The 18,271-nt window shown below is 48.2% G+C and overlaps 1 protein-coding gene and 1 pseudogene across 1 annotated transcript in view; one reads left to right on the top strand and one right to left on the bottom strand.

The window, feature by feature from the left end:
• SPSB3 (splA/ryanodine receptor domain and SOCS box containing 3) overlaps positions 1-18,271 on the top strand; it is a 213,713-nt gene that overhangs the window by 96,386 nt on the left and 99,056 nt on the right. Inside the window, exons 4-5 of the mRNA XM_086941245.1 lie at positions 428-615; positions 1,434-1,536. Coding sequence (XP_086797371.1) covers positions 428-615; positions 1,434-1,536 — 291 coding nt within the window. The remainder of the gene's footprint in view (positions 1-427; positions 616-1,433; positions 1,537-18,271) is intronic.
• Positions 6,504-8,685, bottom strand: LOC147685322 (LHFPL tetraspan subfamily member 5 protein pseudogene; annotated as a pseudogene).

Here is an 18,271-nt window from a genome sequence, read left to right as displayed (position 1 = left end):
ATGCAAAAATAAGGATCTCTTGTGTCCCAGTGGTAAGAAGGATTATTCTGCTCCATGGGTAGTCTGACGGATGGGAGCACGGACAAGAAAGATCATAGGCGTGGAACATTAAAAGGGATTACTCCTTTTCACGTTCCCTCTGCAGAGGGGAGCTCCACCCATAGCGCACAAAAGTGTCCTTTGTTTTCAAAGCCTTAAGAAAGTAACCAGATAACCGGGGTGGAGTAGTCTCTGACTAGAGCCGGCTCGATCTGAACCTGTGACTGGACTGGTACCCTAGTTGTCTTCTCATTTTGCACTTTAACACTGTCCTGCAACGTCCACTTTGAAATCCTACCCATATGCTGGTATTTTAGGGTTGCTCACTCTTTTGACTTTGGCAGTTCCAGTGTTGTTTCTTCATGATTCCCTTTTTCTTCCCAAGCAGATTTTGACTGGGTTTGGGATGAGGAAAGTAAGTCTACAGCCACTCTACTGAGCTGTGAGAGCCGGGAAGTCAATTTCCACATGGTGTACAGCTGTGGTACTGCCGCAATCCGGGGGAACAAGGAGCTGGGTGATGGGCAGCACTTCTGGGAGATCAAGATGACCTCTCCAGTCTATGGTACCGACATGGTATGTTGAACTCTAGCCAGCATGTTCTTTTGCTCATACTGTGGCTCTTTTGTAAATGCATTAGTTTCTTTAGTAACTTCTCTTTCTACTACCATCATAAATGTCAGGTTTTAGCAATTGCCATCTGGAGGCTGTGGTTTTTGACCAATGATCATGGGTAAATATGTATGTATTTCTAACCAGTCCACTGAACCCTCCATTCCTTTAACAAGGAATCATAAAGTCCTGAAAGAAGCATTCATTTTACAGCTGTGAACAAGACCTTTTTAGGTAGAAATTCATCAGTGTTCCTTTGCACTTTCTTTTTTTGAACCTTTTGCTGATCTTGCACATAATGAAATTAAGTTATTTGTTCCCACAAGTGGAACTTCCTTGTTCTGGAGGGGAGTTGGAATGGAGATAATATAGATCTATTATATTACCCATTGGTACTAGCCAGTGAGTCGTTATGGTTCAGCCTCAGTTTCCACTGAATTTATTTTCCCCCTTTGGCTTTGGTGCCATATCACTAATCTGCGTGAAGGGTTGGCATGATGTTTTTCATGCAGATCCGTCCGTATAGGAAGAAATGACAGGGTGTCAAAAAAATGAGTGTTTTCCATTTTGGCTCTCCTGGGAAACGTAATTCTTTGCCACAGCAAAACAAGTAGAAATGGAATTAAAGTAAATCAAATCAATGTATTTATACGAAGCCAGTGACTGAGGAGACATCCTTGAAAGTTAAGATTCTGTATCCCCTTATTCACCCATCATTAAATGTGAAGGACTCTGAATGTGTTGTCTTATTCCTCTCATCTTTTCTTTCTTCCTTCAACTAGATGGTGGGAATTGGGACCTCCGACGTGAACCTAGATAAATATCGGCATACATTCTGCAGCTTGCTGGGGAAAGACGAAGATAGCTGGGGGCTTTCATACACAGGTGAGTGTAGATGCAAAGCTTGTTGTGCCCTAGGTACAGTACAGTATAGTATGCACAGTTAGATGCTATCCTGGACATTAAAAAAACTGCAGTTATTCTAGCTCTATCTAACTTGAAAATCAGTATTACTCTGTCACTAGTTGGTGACCGGTCCTCTAGTTCTGCCTGGCACAAGGAACCCAGCTCCTGCTCGGCACTCATCAGAAAGACATAACTCATTAACCAGGCCTTCCCCGGGTGGATCAAAGTCCCATTGAGCTTCCTGTCACTGAAAGGATTGCCTCTTCATTAAAAAAAAATAAAAAAAATGTAAATTGATACTTGTATAGCGCACTACTCACCCGCAAAGGTCTCAAGGCGCTTGTACGAATACCGCTGTGGAACCCGTTCTGGCTTTCCCTGTGAGGCGTCCACTCCTGGGCACCCCCAGGGAGGGGGCCAGGCATCCTTAGCGTTGTGGGGGCCGTTGTGGAGATTAAGCAAGCTATTGCCCAGAGTTGCAGAGTGGGACTCCATGATTGGAATAGGCACCGAGGCGAGAATTATCAGGTCCATGGAATTTTGAGCCCAAGACCCGCCGAGGCGGGGAATTGAACCCTGGTCCCGGGCTTGACCTCTGCATCAGGGTCTGCCGCTCTAACCATTGAGCCACACTTCTCCACTTCTTCATTAGATCTGATCATCATTGTGAAGATCACCACTTTCTTGGCCCTGGTTGCTACTGGGAGCATAGCAGCTCCACTGTACATCGTCCGCATTAAGTAGGTCACAGCTCTTTAGGACCGGGCCAGTATTTTGATAATCCAGAGTGTCCTTGGCACGGGCTGAAAGGACTGATCAAACTCCTTGACCTGGCTACTTCTTGGACAAGACTGTCCTCAATGACCACATTTGGGAAAAATCCAGATCCTGCTGAGCCTGTGCAGCATTGGGTCTCAGCCTATTAGGCCAAGCTGAAACTGGGAGGATTGTAGCCTCCCAGTCCTGGATAGCACCTTGAAGATCCTGCTTCTCCTGGCCTAAGCCAGCACAATGGAAACAAGCATTTACAATGCAATAGGTCTCGCATTTACGTGAGTTTGATCTATTGGCATTGTAAATGACTATGCCTTTTTTTATGTTTTGGTTTTTAAAACCGATATAAAAGGCATCGCCATTTACAATGCCATTAGCTTCAACTCGTGTAAATGTGAGACCTATTGCGTTGCAAATGCTTGCGATCACATGGGGTCGTCCACCAGTTAAGTACCAAGAGTCCTGTGTGTCTGTGTTATTATTGTACAGCTTTTACTGGGCCTGCCCCAAAAAAGATTATTCTGGCATTGCTTGATATCTTTGTCCAAGATAAATCTTGCTCTGTCTCGAGAATCTTGCCCCATAAACCAGCATACTATGGGTTGGTTTGATTCTGCGTGGGTTTGTGTATCTGCCTGTGTTGGGTGTGATTGGAGGTGGTAGAGGCCAATAGCCCTACTGTTCTCTTAACTCAAGTCCATGATAGCATAACTGAGTTAATACCCCTCAGAACAGTGCAATAACTTACATAGCCGCAACAATTGACACAGATGACTTACTTTAATACGGATTTGACCGTCCAGACAAGATAGAATGGCACCTAAGCAGGCCTCTATTCCCCAACACCGGGATGACAGGGGGAGGAGGGATGGTTGTAAAAGGGAGGGGGCGACATTTTACAATTCTCGCCTAGGGTGGCAAAACACCTACAAAACGGCCCTGGCCATACTACCCCATCCAAGGCAACGCCGACTGTGGCTAACTCTCTGTCAGGTGACTCGCTCAGTGCGGGGCTGCACTGCAGGGCAAGACTGACAGCTGCTCACAGCGGCCGGCGGTAATTTAATGGAATGTGGACCTGTCTCTCTTGCAACTCAACCGCAGGCCCACCAGAGCTGCCAACTCGAGTCACTGAGGCAGCGGCCACTCCTAGTTGCTGAAGAACCACAGTGCAGCGACATAGCAGCTCTGCTGCTCGCCGGTGGCATGGCAAGCGGACACACTCTGGGGGCAGTATCACTCCGCGTGAGCGGGTCCCAACCTCAGCCCACGACCGGCCATGGCACCGGCAGCCGGGCTCAGCAATCTCCACAGTCACACGTCTTAAAGGAGCATGAAATAAGTAAGTGTCTGAGAGAGAGTGAGAGCCAGTTAAAGACAATATAAGTACACTTCTGTCCCATATGTGTTAAATAAAATGAAATTGCTTTTTAGTCTAGAGCCATGACTGGTTCAGCTCTCAGAATGTAGTGTGCACCGACCCAGGTCTGTCGGCCGCCATGATATTAATAATTTTTAGACTGCTCAGTGAATAGTGTTCGAGAGTATCTTTGAAATAATACAGCCATTAACAGTACAATAAGGTTACAAGGGCACTAGGTTAGTGCCTTTCCATGTCTCTCACTTTGCAACAGTTAACTTCTTAGAGTTTCTCGTTGCTCAAACAGGTGTAATTTGTTTATGTTTCCCTCGTCCTCATTGCTTGAATTTTGCTCGCAAAAAAAGTATCACTCATAGTACTTGAAATATCACTCATAACTACACTGAAATATCCAAATGTCACACGTAACAATTTAAAACCCTGCAGCTATGTTTGAAAGCCAGGCCAGAATACCACCTCGGCTTTCTCCACTCTGTAGGTTGTGTGTCTTCAGTGGCGAAGTGGGTGAGATCAGTAGGGCCCAGCGTGCCCCTACTTCTTCAATTTCATAGAGTCAGTGCCCCTACTTTCTTATTTTAAACATTACTTCTGGACGGCAGAAATCAGCGTGCCCCTACTTCTTTAATTTCATGGAGTCCGTTCCCCTACTTTCTTATTTTAAACATTCTTTCTGGACGGCAGAAATCGCCATGGCCAATAGTTAATGCTTGGCTTTTGGGGACGAGCGGAACGGCCAGAGAAGTAACAGGACTCTGTCTTTTCCATCGTGCCCAGAGAAGAAAAGACAGTGTCCAATTCTCCAGCCACTGGCAGCTGCCCCTTCTCTCTTTGTCCCCCCTCTTCCCTCTCTTTGTCTCTCCTCCTCATTTAGTAAAAACAGAGACATAAAGAAACAGGCATTGCCTTTTCTTTCCTCCTTTCATTTATTTGCTCCCCTGTGAAATGGATCCAAAAAAGACAAGCATTTGCAATGCAATAGGTCTCGCATTAGGAAAGTTTTAAGCTATTGGTATTGTAAATGACAAATTTTGTATTTATGTGTTGGTTTTGAAAATAGCAAAATTAATAGCTTTGTCATTTACAATGCCAATACTTTTAACTTTCGCAAATATGACACCTATAGCATTTGTAATGCACTATGTGTTGTATTTACGTGACCTAGATGTATTGATCTTACAAATAACAATTTCTTTTAATTTTTTTAATAATTAATACTTAAATAAAAATTATTGTAATTTATAATTGCAATAGCTTAAACTTTTGTAAATAACTTTTGTGAAGCTAATGTTCAGTGTATTTTATTGTGACGAAAATCCAAGAACAGAAGGGAAATATTAACATCTTTTTATGACATTTGTAATAAATCTTGAAACATTGAGAGAACATATTTGAACCTGTTGTTGTTGAATGGTTGCACAGACTGCTGCTGTGGTGGCACTGAGTGATGTGGTGGCGACGAGTGATGCTGTGGTGGTGTTGAGTGATGCTGTGGTGATGCGATAGAGAGAGTGTAATTATGTGGTGTGTAACTATGTAGCACTGAGTGGTATTTGGAGTGTATGTTGCATTGAGTGCAGTGTAATTATGTAGCATATAATTATGTCACAGTGAGTGGTATTGTGTGGAGTATGTGTTGCATTCAGTAGAGTTAAAATATGTGGCGTGTAATTATGTGGCACTGAGTGGTTTTTGGAGTGTATGCTGCATTGAGTGCAGTGTAATTATGTGGCGTGTAATTCTGAGGCACTGAGTGGTATTGCGTGGAGTGTATGTTGTATTCAGTATAGTGTAATTGTGTGGCGTGTAATTATGTGGCACTGAGTGGTATTGTTTGGAGTGTATGTTGCATTGAGTGCATTGTAATTATGTAGCATATAATTATGTCACACTGAGTGATGCTGTGGTGGTGTTGAGTGATGCTGTGGTGATGCGATAGATAGAGTGTAATTATGTGGCGTGTAACTATGTAGCACTGAGTGGTATTTGGAGTGTATGTTGCATTGAGTGCAGTGTAATTATGTGGCGTGTAATTCTGAGGCACTGAGTGGTATTGTGTGGAGTGTATGTTGTATTCAGTAGAGTGTAATTGTGTGGCATTGAGTGTTATTGTTTGGAGTGTATGTTGCATTGAGTGCATTGTAATTATGTAGCATATAATTATGTCACACTGAGTGGTATTGTGTGGAGTATGTGTTGCATTCAGTAGAGTGTAATTATGTGGCATGTAATTATGTGGCACTGAGTGGTTTTTGGAGTGTATGTTGCATTGAGTGAAGTGTAATTATGTGGCGTGTAACTGTGGCACGGAGTGGTATTTGGAGTGCATGTTGCATGGAGTGCAGTCTAATTATGTGGCGTGTAATTATGTGGCACTGAGTGGTATTTGGAGTGTATGTTGCATTGAGTGCAGTGTAATTATGTGGCGTGTAACTATGTGGCACTGAGTGGTATTTGGAGTGTATGTTGCATGGAGTGCAGTGTAATTATGTGGCACTGAGTGGTATTTGGAGTGTATTTTGCATTGAATGCAGTGCAGTGTAATTATGTGGTGGCAGGGGGTGTAAATTAAATGTAAGGGAAAGAAGGGGATTAATTGAGTGTAAAACGGAGCATGAGGCAAGCAAAAACGAATAAAAGCAAATTAGTCTGAATCATTGGAGGCAACTAAGAGGAACGCTGCTGTCAGTAGGACTTTAATGCAGACAGCATCTAGCGCCCGTATAAACAAGCAGTGAAGGCTGAGGAATGCACACAGGCCTTCTTATTGCCGCCATCACTCTTATTATCCTGGTCAGTGCCTACATGCAACAGCCAGACGTTTAGGCTCATGTTTCAGGGAAGTTCTTGCAGCTGAAAATATGGAAAAATTTAACATTCAATGGAAATGGCTCTCGTGAAACATCCATGGAAAGGGCTACATCAATAAAGCCTGGTAGAGAGCTTTATCTAGTGACCAGACTGGACTTGTATATTAGATTGTGAATTAAAAAGCAAAACACGTTTACATGCCGAACATGTTGTTTAGAACCCAGTTGTCGTATGTCATCCATATTCCAACAAGAAAACGTAAACGTGCACACTGTGTTAGAAGAGAGGTCAGGACAGTGGAATCTGGCAGTGTGACAGAACCACAACGAGGGACTAGCGCCAAGAGGCACTACATGGTGGAATCTGAAATATAGGTTCAATCATCATTATTATCATCACGGAGACCAAAATACTTAGCAATGTGTCTAACGGCCTGAACCATGCTGCATGGACGGGTCGAACCTTCTCAGGCAAGTATCAGGGGCAGCGCTGAGAGCCGCTATCCGCTTTGGGTTTCATATTAAGGCGCTATAATCTGGCTTGATCTTCGTGGCTGCTTTACTAATTCATCGATTCGAGATTGAATTAGTAGAAGTTCGCGGATATCTGAGGAGGGCTGGGGCAGCGATGGAAGTGCTGACAAACAATGCGGAGGAATGTTCAGGAGAGTCGACTCTGCAGGCCACCGTAGCTGGGGAAGCAGGTGGGAGGAATGCGAGGAGCAAGGAATGTGAGAAACCAGCCGTGCAGAGGAATTTTGAGCAGCCTGGAGTAGCGGTCGATAGCGGGGAGGCGAGCCACGTCATGAGAGGTCCCGTAATCTCCAAGACAGGAGGCCATGCTTCTACCTAGAAGAATGTGGCGGATCAGGGGAACCTGTAATCTTAGGTGTATTTAATCAGTGCTTAATTTGAGCCCTTGGTTGCAGGTGGGGCTCGCCGGTATTTATATTTGGGGACCAGGAACTATTTTTCATTGACAAGAGTTTACTCCAGAATAAGAGAGAGAAACGCAGAAAAGTGCAGAAGAAAGAGGAGCACTGTGACAAAAGGATTAGACGGATGAGAAAGAACCTACAAGAGTCAGATGAAGAGGATGACCTTGTAGGATGGCAGATGAAAGGGGTATGAGGTGGGCGGGAACAAAAGGAATTAGCAGCCACATGGAAACTGGGCAATAGTGCATGGAAGCGGCTGCTGAAGAGTGCAAGGGAGCGTGCTGTAAGAAACAGTTTCCATTGCGAGAGTGTTACACAAGGCTGGAGACTGACTGAGAGTGCACGGAGAGGAGATAGGGCTGGCGAGCAGTACAAGAGATACTACAGTAGGAAACTCAATTTATAACACGAGTGTTATGCAAAGCTCGGACTGGGCTAGAGCGGCTGGCTGTTTAAAACGTTCTTTTTCACTGTATGTATCGCCGACATTACTATAAACATACTTGGCATCTCGGTCTTCCTAGCTCACTGTATGATTGCAGGGAATGAAGGGCACCCAGGGCACTCCTGTGACTGTCCCGGGGGGCTGGGGGGGGGGGGGGGGGGGGGCGCGGATGTGACTCCGTGTCACTGCACGGAGTCATCAAACGAAATCCCCTGGTATGCACCTATTTTACCTTACTGTACCTGTAGTAAAGACACTCCAATTACTGACATCCCGAGGCATTGTACCTACTACGAGGGCCGTGTCCTGGGGTACAACCCCCTCTGCCCCCTCACCTTGCACCCGTGCACCTCCCCCACTGCCCAGCTCACCGGCCGCCAGCTGCATCCAGGCGCACACCTTGTAGACCGTGGCCGAGTTACAGAAGAAGAAGAGGCCAAAGGAGAGCATGGAGCCGACGATCAGGAACATGGAGATGCCCACGAAGAACATGGCGGTCTTGAAGGCCCCGGAGGGGATGCTGGCGAAGTCCAGGGCGCTGCCCTTGCAGATGAGCTCGGAGGTGAGCGCGTTGCCGATGCAGTAGCTGAAGAGGCTGAAGTAGCCGGCCTGCGGGGTGTTGATGCTGTCCCCGATCCAGTAGGGCTGGATGAAGATCACCACCATGATGATGATGAAGCAGATGGTGACGACGGCCCAGAGCACGCCGATGGCGCGCGCGTTGCGCACGTAGTTGGTGTGGTAGATTTTGGCGGCCTCCTGGGCCTGCAGCATCTTGGTCATGGCGCCCGCGGTCAGTGGCTCGCTTCAGGGCGACACTGGGGCTGATTCACTTTAAATTGCTGTACCTCATTCACTGTCACCCAGAAAGAGACGCTGTTTTAGAAGGGCGAAACCAGGAAGTCAGGCATCCTTGCCCGTGACATGGGCGGGGCCTGTGACGCGGCCGGAAGAGGCCGGTGATGCTCGTTGTTGCGGGGCTCCCATCATGGAGTGCCCCGCGTGTGGAGATGCGCCGGAAAAGAGCACGGTGAGTGGAGGGGGGGGATCTGTGTGTGTGCGCGCCCCGTGAGTGGTGGGGGAGGGGGGTGCGTGCATGCGTGTGTGTGCCTGCCTGCCTGTGTGTATGCCTGGGGGGGGAGGGGGGTGAGTGTGTGCGCGCGGGAATGTGTGCGCGCATGCGTGACTTTGCCTGTGTGTGATTGCGAGAGCATGTGAATGGCAGGCAGGGGATGTGCACAGCGCCGTGCGCGCCCTCGAGGGCAAATCGGAGACGGCAGAGGCTCGTGCATGGACACCGTCTCACATTCCCCCAGACACGCCAGCAAAAGATGTCTTCGCAGACAAAGCAGACTTCACCTGCTTTTTAGGTCTGTTCGACCTAAAAAACCAGCTCCTCAGCAACATGATTTTAGTAAACCAATTTAAGAGGCCTCCACTTTTATGATTGTGCCTTGTCATTGCCTCAGCAAATCTTAGTCCTAATCTTAGTATAGAATTTAAAAAGTTCTAATTGGATAGACTAGGTCAAGGGAAAAAATGTTCTTGGATAATGCACAACACTGACAGAAACCTGTCAACAAAACCTAGGTTTCCCAGTGGGCCTATAGTTCTGATAGTCCCATCATTATCGAGTTTGGGGGGTGATCTGTTGCAGCCATAGGTGCTCAGCAGCTACATGGCAGCTGAATATCTTACTCCATTTATGCAGCTTAACGTTTTACCATGCTCTTCTTGCAAGATTTTGCTGCTTCATATCCCCTTCATCAAGGTACCATTGAGATCTCGCGACCATTTGGATATTGTTGAGATTTCATTGGGATCCCTAAAAATTCTTAAAGATGACGTTTAAAATTGTAATATGTTTTTGCATCTAGCAAACAAACATTTGCTTGTTAAAAGAAAAGCTTAAACGCAGTTGCTTCATACCAAAACATATTAAAAGGAACAAGGGTCCTAAGGAGTTGCAATATAGCGGAAGATAGCAATATAGACCACAATCAGTACTATATTTTTTCTCCAAACCCAGCCGGGCGAGGAGTATTTTCTTTTCAAGAGTAACAGGATTGATTGACCTGGAGAGGGTCAGATATGAACATTAAGATAGGGTACAACCCTGTACCTATCCCAAGAAAGTAGAAAAACCATAGATTAAAGAAGGGGTAAGTGGAAAGAAAAAGGTTTTACAGGCAAGTAGAAATTTCTTTGGAGCCAGAGAGTGGCTTGCGATTTAAATAAACAATTCCGCAAATCAAACCCAACAGTGTAAACAATTGAATATGTACAATGAGTTACATGTCACACTGTTTTTAAAGCGTCAACGTTTCGATCCCTAAAGCTCCTAATGAAACCGGATCATCATCAGGACTGTTTTAGATCACTGCCTGTTTACAATACGAACGCCTGTGAAAGTGAAAAAGAGGGGAAAAATGGAGAAACAACATAAGGCATCCGCCTGAAATCATAAAGTTTAAAAACATTCTGCAGGGTCCATGTATAATTTACAGGCCACTCTTAGCTGCATCTCATAGTGAATTATCTGAGATAACGGTGAGTCGTGCTGTCATGTCGTGCTTTTATAGACATCAGTGCATTTGGCACAGTGAAAAAACGGCGCGGTGACTTGGTGATAAAGTGTTCATTCATTTCTTAGTTTTGTTCTATAGTGCTAAATAGGGTGGGTAGTGACATCTCAGGTTCGAGGTAAGCAAGGGATTAACTTGGGGTGCTTGTGATGGTGGTGAGCCCGTGAATTTCTGGTTATTATCGTCTAATTGTGATCCTGGAAACCAAGCAAGGTTTGGGAGGATTGCAGTTTACTTGGGTGAAGTGAGGTGGTGGTGAACATGGGTGAAATGAGAAATGAATGACCACTTTATCACCAAGTCACCGCGCCGTTTTTTCACTGTGCCAAATGCACTGATGTATATAAAAGCACGACATGACAGCACGACTCGCCGTTATCTCAGATAATTCACTATGAGATGCAGCTTAGACTGGCCTGTAAATTATACATGGACCCTGCTGAATGTTTTTAAACTTTGATTTCAGGCGGATGCCTTATGTTGTTTCTCCATTTTTCCCCTCTTTTTCACTTTCACAGGCGTTCGTATTGTAAACAGGCAGTGATCTAAAACAGTCCTGATGATGATCCCGTTTCATTATGAGCTTTAGGGATCGAAACGTTGACGCTTTAAAAACAGTGTGACATGTAACTCATTGTACATATTCAATTGTTTACACTGTTGGATTTGATTTGCGGAATTGTTTATTTAAATCGCAAGCCACTCTCTGGCTCCAAAGAAATTTCTACTTGCCTGTAAAACCTTTTTCTTTCCACTTACCCCTTCTTTAATCTATGGTTTTTCTACTTTCTTGGGATAGGTACAGGATTGTACCCTATCTTAATGTTCATATCTGACCCTCTCCAGGTCAATTAATCCTCTTGTTACTCTTGAAAATAAAATACTCCTCGCTTGGCTGGGTTTGGAGAAAAAATATAGTACTGATTGTGGTCTATATTGCTATCTTCTGCTATATTGCAACTCCTTAGGACCCTTGTTCCTTTTTTTTTGTTAAAGATATTTTTATTGAGAAGAAATAACAGAAGAGAGAAGGGATGGTATCACATGGAGTGCAAAGAAAAGAAGTGCCCTCGCAGGAGCCAATGCAATAAGGCCAAGCAGCAATAATAGTAATGAAGGGTCGTACAGTGTCGTCGCTCAGGGCAGAGAAAAAAAAGGGGAAAAAAAGAGTTCAAAAATCCGCCCGGGACAACAGCAAATCCCCCGAGAAATCCCGGGGGGGCAAGCGCCCTCACTGGCACCGGGCAAAGCTATCCAAGTCAGAGGCTTATTCGACCAAGTCCATTTGCGCCTCCAAGCGTCCCGGCCATGGGGAAAACAATGCGGCAAGGCCAACATGACGAAACTAAGGCCCCATCCCCCTCTAGGAAAGAAAAAACGAACCAAAACTCCCACCCCCCCCCAGAGGCTCCAACCTCCCCACTGCCTCCCTCCCCCCGGTGGTGGCAGCCTAACAACAGACGTTCGCACTAGCAGACTTCACACCTGGAACAGATGTAGGGCGCGTATGGTGGGTGGGCAAACCGCTGACGGCAACCCTCGAGAGAGAAAGCGGACCAGTAAGCCCCATCTGAAAGTAAAGTTCTTAAAGTTATTTCTGAAAATGTCTGCCATACGCTCCACACTCAGCAACTTCCACAACCTAGCGAACCAAAGGGAAAGAGCAGGGGCCTCCCTCTTCTTCCATGCAGCAGCCAGGGTCAACTTGGCCGCTCCCAAGCAGAGCCAGAGGATGTGTTTATCAGCCCTGGTCTGGTGCTCCAAAAGTGAGTCCCGAAGGCCCAGGAGTACAAAGCCAATGGAATCTGGAATCGGGTAGCCCAAGATCTCCCTGATATGAGACAGTATCTCCTCCCAATAGGGGCGTATGACGGGGCAATCCCACCAGATATGGCGAAAGTCCCCAAGAAGACCACAGCCCCGCCAACACCTGTCAGATGCAGAAGGGAAAATCTTTTTTAACCGGGTCGGATACAGATACCAATCCAGCATGGTCTTCATATGGGCCTCCCGAAGATCGATGGAATGATTAAACCTGTGCAGATCACGCCAGAGATGAGACCACTCCTCGTCGGAGATATCCCGCCCCAGGTGTTCCTCCCACAAACCCATGTATCTAGGGCGAGGTGAGATAGCAGTGGTCAATAGCAAATCATAGAGGAATGAAATCACCCCTTTCATAGATGATGTGCGAGTGATATAAGATTCGAAATCCGTGGGAGGCCTCGTCGCCGCATCCCGTACCTCAGGCGACAATGCCCAATGCAGCAGCTGGGCGTGCCGGTAGTGCTCAGTAGGTGGCACCCCATAGTCACGCATGCAATTTTGGAAGGTGAGCGGCTCATAACCATGGAACAAATGCGTGAGTGCGTGGCAGCCCCCCGCCCATCAAAGGGCCCCTCAACAAGAGCTGGCGGAAACGCCGGATTAAAGTGAATAGGCGTGAAGGGGTAGGGGAAGGAGGTCCATCTTTCGTCACCGGAGACCGAATCCCAGACCTTCAGAGTAGTACTCGTAGGGGTGCTAATGTAGGCGTTGCGTGGCCGATCCCCCTTCGCCTTCCAAACCAGGTCCCATATGGAACGACCCGCCACACTCCTATCCATATGTAGCCAGTGCTTTTCCGACTCCTTTTGGGTCCATTCAGCTAGCACCCGGAGTTGTGCCGCTTTGTAGTAAAGGAGCATGTCTGGAAGGCCAGCCCCGCCCTTCCTCGATGGCCGGCGAAGCGTAAGAAAGGAGAGTCTAGCTCGACCTCCTTGCCAGATGTAGCGCAGAATCATAGACTTAAGACGCCGAAAAAAAAACCCTTTCAAAGTAATAGGGAGGGCTTGGAACAGATAAAGGAGCTTGGGGAGCATCGTCATCTTGATGGCATGCACTCGTCCCAACCAGGAGATAAACATGGGCTTCCAGCGATTAAGCTCAGCCTGAATCTGGGTCAGCAGAGGAGGGAAGTTAGCCGCATACAGGGTGGCGACGGAAGAGGTCAGCCGAACCCCGAGATATTGTATGGAGGAGCTAGACCAGGACAGGGGCGTGAGCGGTCGGATGCGCGCTACCTCAGAGGGTGGCAGCGTGAGATTGAGAATGTAGGACTTGCCAGGATTGACCCGAAATCCCGCCACCGTTTCAAACTGGAAGAGCACGTCCCGCACACGCGGGAGAGAAGTCCCGGGGTCAGATAGCGACAACAGGACATCGTCAGCAAAAAGAGATATTTTGTGCTGTTCCCCCGAAAAGGGGAGACTCACAATATCCGGGTCTTCCCATACCCGAATGGCAAGAGGCTCGATGCTGAGCGCGAAAAGTAAGGGAGATAGGGGGCAGCCCTGCCTCGTACCCCGGGAGTGAGCAAAAAAGGGTGAGACGTGACCATTCACCATAACTCTCGAGCGCGGGTCATGATAATTGGCCCGAAGCATATCTATAAACTTGGGAGAAAAACCAAAGGCCTGTAAGGTACCAAAGAGGAAGTCCCAGTCCACCCGATCAAACGCCTTTTCAGCATCAAGGCCTACCAGAACAGCTGGAATCTGAAAGCGATTAGCTTTCTCGATCAGATGGATTAGCCGTCTAGTGTTGTCATGGGTCTGGCGACCCTTTATGAAGCCCGATTGATCGGGATGGATGAGGGCAGGCATGAGGTCCTGGAGCCGGGTAGCTAAGATGGAGGAATACAATTTAGCATCAACGTTTAACAGGGCTATGGGCCGGTACGATTCGCGTTTAGAGGGGTCCTTCCCCGCTTTGGGAATGATCGAGATCATAGCTTCCGCCATAGTGCCCGTGGTGTGGCCCGCCTCCCTCATGCTGTTGAAAAGAGTCACCAAGTGGTCCCCCAATTCAGACGCGAACATCTGATAGAAGGAAGCCGTGTAGCCGTCCGGGCCCGGAGCCTTCTGCGGTTTAAGGGACCGAATGGCGGTCACACCTCCTCCCTAGTAAAGGGGGCCTCCAAGAGTTCGTTCCATTCCTTGGAAACCTGCGGAAGCGACAGGGCTTCTAAGTATTCCCGCTGAGCGGCCGGCGCCAGGCGGTCTGCCGAGTATAAGGCGGCATAGAAGTCGCCGAAAAGCTCTGCCTTAACCGCGTCTCTATGTTCCACGACGCCGGAGGGGGTCCGAATGCCACCCACATATTCCCTCTCACGTTTATCACGGAGCTGCCGTGCCAGATGTTTCCCCACTTTGTTGCCCTGAGCATAGGAAAGGCGCCGTAGGCGCAAGAGGGTATATTCAGCTCTATTATTATAGTGCGCCCTAAGCTTCCCCCGCACCGCAGCAAGAGGGCGAAGGGTCTTTCTAGAAGGATTCTGCTTATGCGCAGTTTCCAGTGTCGCCAGTTCCGCCTCCGTCGCCTCCCTCTCCTCACACCTAAGCTTGTTCAGGGCGGAGTTCAATGCAATGCATGTGCCCCGCGTCGTTGCCTTGAAGGCGTCCCATTGGATGAAGACCGAGGTGTCGCCAGCCTTGTTAAGCTTAAAAAACTCCCCAATGGCTGCCCTAAGCTTCTTGCAGGATCCCTCGTCCCGCGTAAGGGAAGCAGGGAAATACCATTTGCGGTGAGGGGACGACTCTGGGGCCCAGATCAAGCATGTCGCCAAAAGGCTATGATCAGAGACAGAGAGTGGAAATATTTTGCTATCCCGCAAGTCGCCCTGTAGAGATTGATGTAAAAAAATGTGATCAAGACGGGAATATGTGTGGTGGACATGGGAATAGAACGTGTAATCCCTAGTGCGGGGGTGGAGGGAACGCCAGCTATCAAAAAGGCCCAAACTCAACAAAGTGTTGCGAAGTTCCGGGGAGAAGAGACCCGCCTCCGTCCTCTGCTGATGTGAACAATCAAGACATTTGTCCCAAACCAAATTGAAATCCCCCATCACTATCAACGCTCCCTCTCCGAAATCCCCCACCACCCTCAGAAAGGCCTCAAGGAACCCATGTTGACCCGCGTTTGGCGCATATACAACCGCCCACGTGCAAAGCTTACCCATGAGCATCCCCTTCACCATCAGCCACCGCCCCTCCTTGTCCCCCCGCACCCCCACAGGTTGAAATTGAAGTGAAGAGCGGAACAAAAGCGCCACCCCTCGGTGCTTAGTAGCGGCTGAGGATTTGTAAATCAGGGGATAGTGCCTGTGCTTAAGTCTAGATTCATCTTTACGGGCCAAATGCGTCTCCTGGAGGCCCACCACATCCAGCTGATGATCAAGAATATACTTCCACACTTTCTGGCGCTTTTGAGGAGAATTAAGGCCTTTAACATTCCAGGAGCCTATTGTAACAGGCGGCATTGAGTCCAACACTTCCCCCCCCCCATCGCTCCAATCAATGTAGCCCATATCGCCAGAACCAAACCAGACACACCACAGCCATACCAAGTCCCCAGCCACCACCACCAGGTCCCTTCCCGAACCACCCTACCATAGCCCACAGGAGCCTCAAAAACAAAACACAAAAAGAAAATTAGAAAGAGAACAATAAAGATCGGACATGACCATAAGGGTTGGGGGTAGAAGACCCTGGTAATGCCTCCCTCGAGTTCAGGGTCGGGGTAACCCTCCAGTGGAGAACTGTCACACAGAGTACCTGAGATGGTAGAGCCCCCCCGGCTCCATGGGCCGCTGTTGAGGGAGCCTAGGCCGCCGAGGAGCTGTCCATTTGGCATGACTCAGTCACCAGGGCCAGTGAGGCCCAAACATCTCCCCTTTCACTCTGGCTCGCTGACGGTGACGGACCCTCTGCTACGCCATGTCGGCCCACTCTCTGCCATGCTGGGGAACGGGAACGGCGACGTCGTCTTGGGGAGGTGCTGGCGTCCGCCGACGCGGCTGTTTCCTCCATTCCGAGCAGTTCCCTGTCGGCTGCTAGGGATCGCACCTGCACCAGTCTGTTTTGCCACCTGAAAATGAGCCGAAAGGGGTGACCCCAGGAGTAGGACACCCCGTGCTCCCTCAGGAAGGCCGTGATCGGGCGGAAGTCCCGTCGTTTTTGCAAGGTGGAAGCCGCCAGATCTTGAAAAAGCTGAGGGCTGTGCCCACGAAAAAGAAAGTTATTGGTGTCCCTCGCCTTCCGCAAGATTGTCTCCTTCAATTGAAAATCGTGGACACAGACCAAGATGTCGGGAGGCGGCGAGCGCGCGCCACGTGGCAGGCCTACCCGATGTACTCAGTGCGATCATCCTCCGCCAGAATATGCAAAAACAGAGCCTCCACGTATTCCCGTAGGTTCCCACCGTCTCCATCCCAGGGTACCGCTCGTATTCGAATGTTATTACGGCGGGACCGGTTTTCCAAGTCCTCACAGTGGGTCTGGAGATCCAGATTTTGCTCGCGGAGCTGGAGCAGATCCTGCTGTAGCTGATGGACATCCCCACTGAGGCCCAAGTCGTGGTCCTCTAGGGTCGCTACACGTTCGCCGATGCCGTCCACATCTCGGCGGACCTCTCGGAGGTCGGAAGCTAGTTGCGCTTTTAGTTCCGTAATATCGTCCTTGATGGAGGAGAAAAGCTCTATCAGGAAGGCCTTCGTTACCGGGCCATCAGTGTCGTCCTTGGCCGGCGATTTGCTAGGGCCGGGTGGCGATCCAGATGCCCCCTTACCAGGACCATCCTTCCCCGGTTTATTCAAGCGAGTCCTTGTCGACATGGTGCCACGCCCCAGCTCAGATCCAGGCTCCTCACGTCCTCTCAAAGCGTCCCGGAAAGCCAGCTATGGTCCTCCACCTGCAGCTAATGTCGCTCCGGAGACACCGGGGGACCGATGCGATCAGAGGGCAGCACTCGCCCCTTCGCTCCAAGTCCGTTGGGCCTCAGCGACCCTAGGAGAGTCAAAGCCGGGACTGAAATCGCCCCAGTGCAGCTAAACAAAGCTATGAAAGGCTCGGGGTGCCGGAGGAGCTCGCAGGCAAGTCTTACTCCGTCGCCATCTTGGCCACGCCCCCCCCTTGTTCCTTTTAATAAGTAAACGACCCATGGTCCGAAGGCCCCTTTCGGGTTCCCTTGTTTCCAAAAATGATCATACCTAAACATGGTACTTCCTTATAAGACTTCCAGAGATCTCTGCATCTACCTTAACTTCTCCCTCATCTGCCTGTCATCTCCTCACAATCGCTCATTTACGCAACTGATATAGCCTCAATTCATATGAAATTAAACAGTTCCTCCACACTATCACATTCTTTGTACCATTAGCATTTCCAGTTACCCTGACCCAGACCTTGATTCTATACCTTAAATCTTTTCGTCCAAAATACTTTTCATTCCCCTTAACATTTCTGTGCCTATTACCCTTAGCCTTAAGCTTTTGTCTACACCAAACCTGTGCCTTACCCTATCCCTAAATCCACCCCTTCCCACTTCCAGCCGTAAATCTATCCTTCACGATTTACCTAACTTTAGTCCCATACCATGCTTCAATCCTAAAGTGCTACTTTTCCCTTGTCATCTTCCTTACCCCTACCCTAATTTTTAACCAGTCTTTTTAAGTTACCCTTACCAGCGCTAGTTCTATCCCTTTGTACCTTAATTTATTGCAGTTGCTTATTTCAGTCAAGGTAATGGTGGTAACAAATATGGTGTTGATGTAAAGTTACTTTCATAACCCACAGAGCCCTGCTCAAACAGAGTCCACTAATATGGTTTTGTCACAACTAGAAAGAAACCTGGAACATAGAGCTCTTGATTTGTCAACCTTGCATGTTTGGAGTGATTGCTATTTTTCCCTTCAGATTGTTTCTTACCATTTGTTTTTCATGGTGTTTCATCTGAACGCATAAGTG

This window comes from Lissotriton vulgaris, chromosome 10, assembly GCF_964263255.1.
Source record: "Lissotriton vulgaris chromosome 10, aLisVul1.2, whole genome shotgun sequence".
In the NCBI taxonomy this organism is placed as follows: Eukaryota; Metazoa; Chordata; class Amphibia; order Caudata; family Salamandridae; genus Lissotriton; species Lissotriton vulgaris.
Note: the sequence above shows the minus strand (reverse complement) of the source record. Positions and strands in the feature narration are given on the sequence as shown.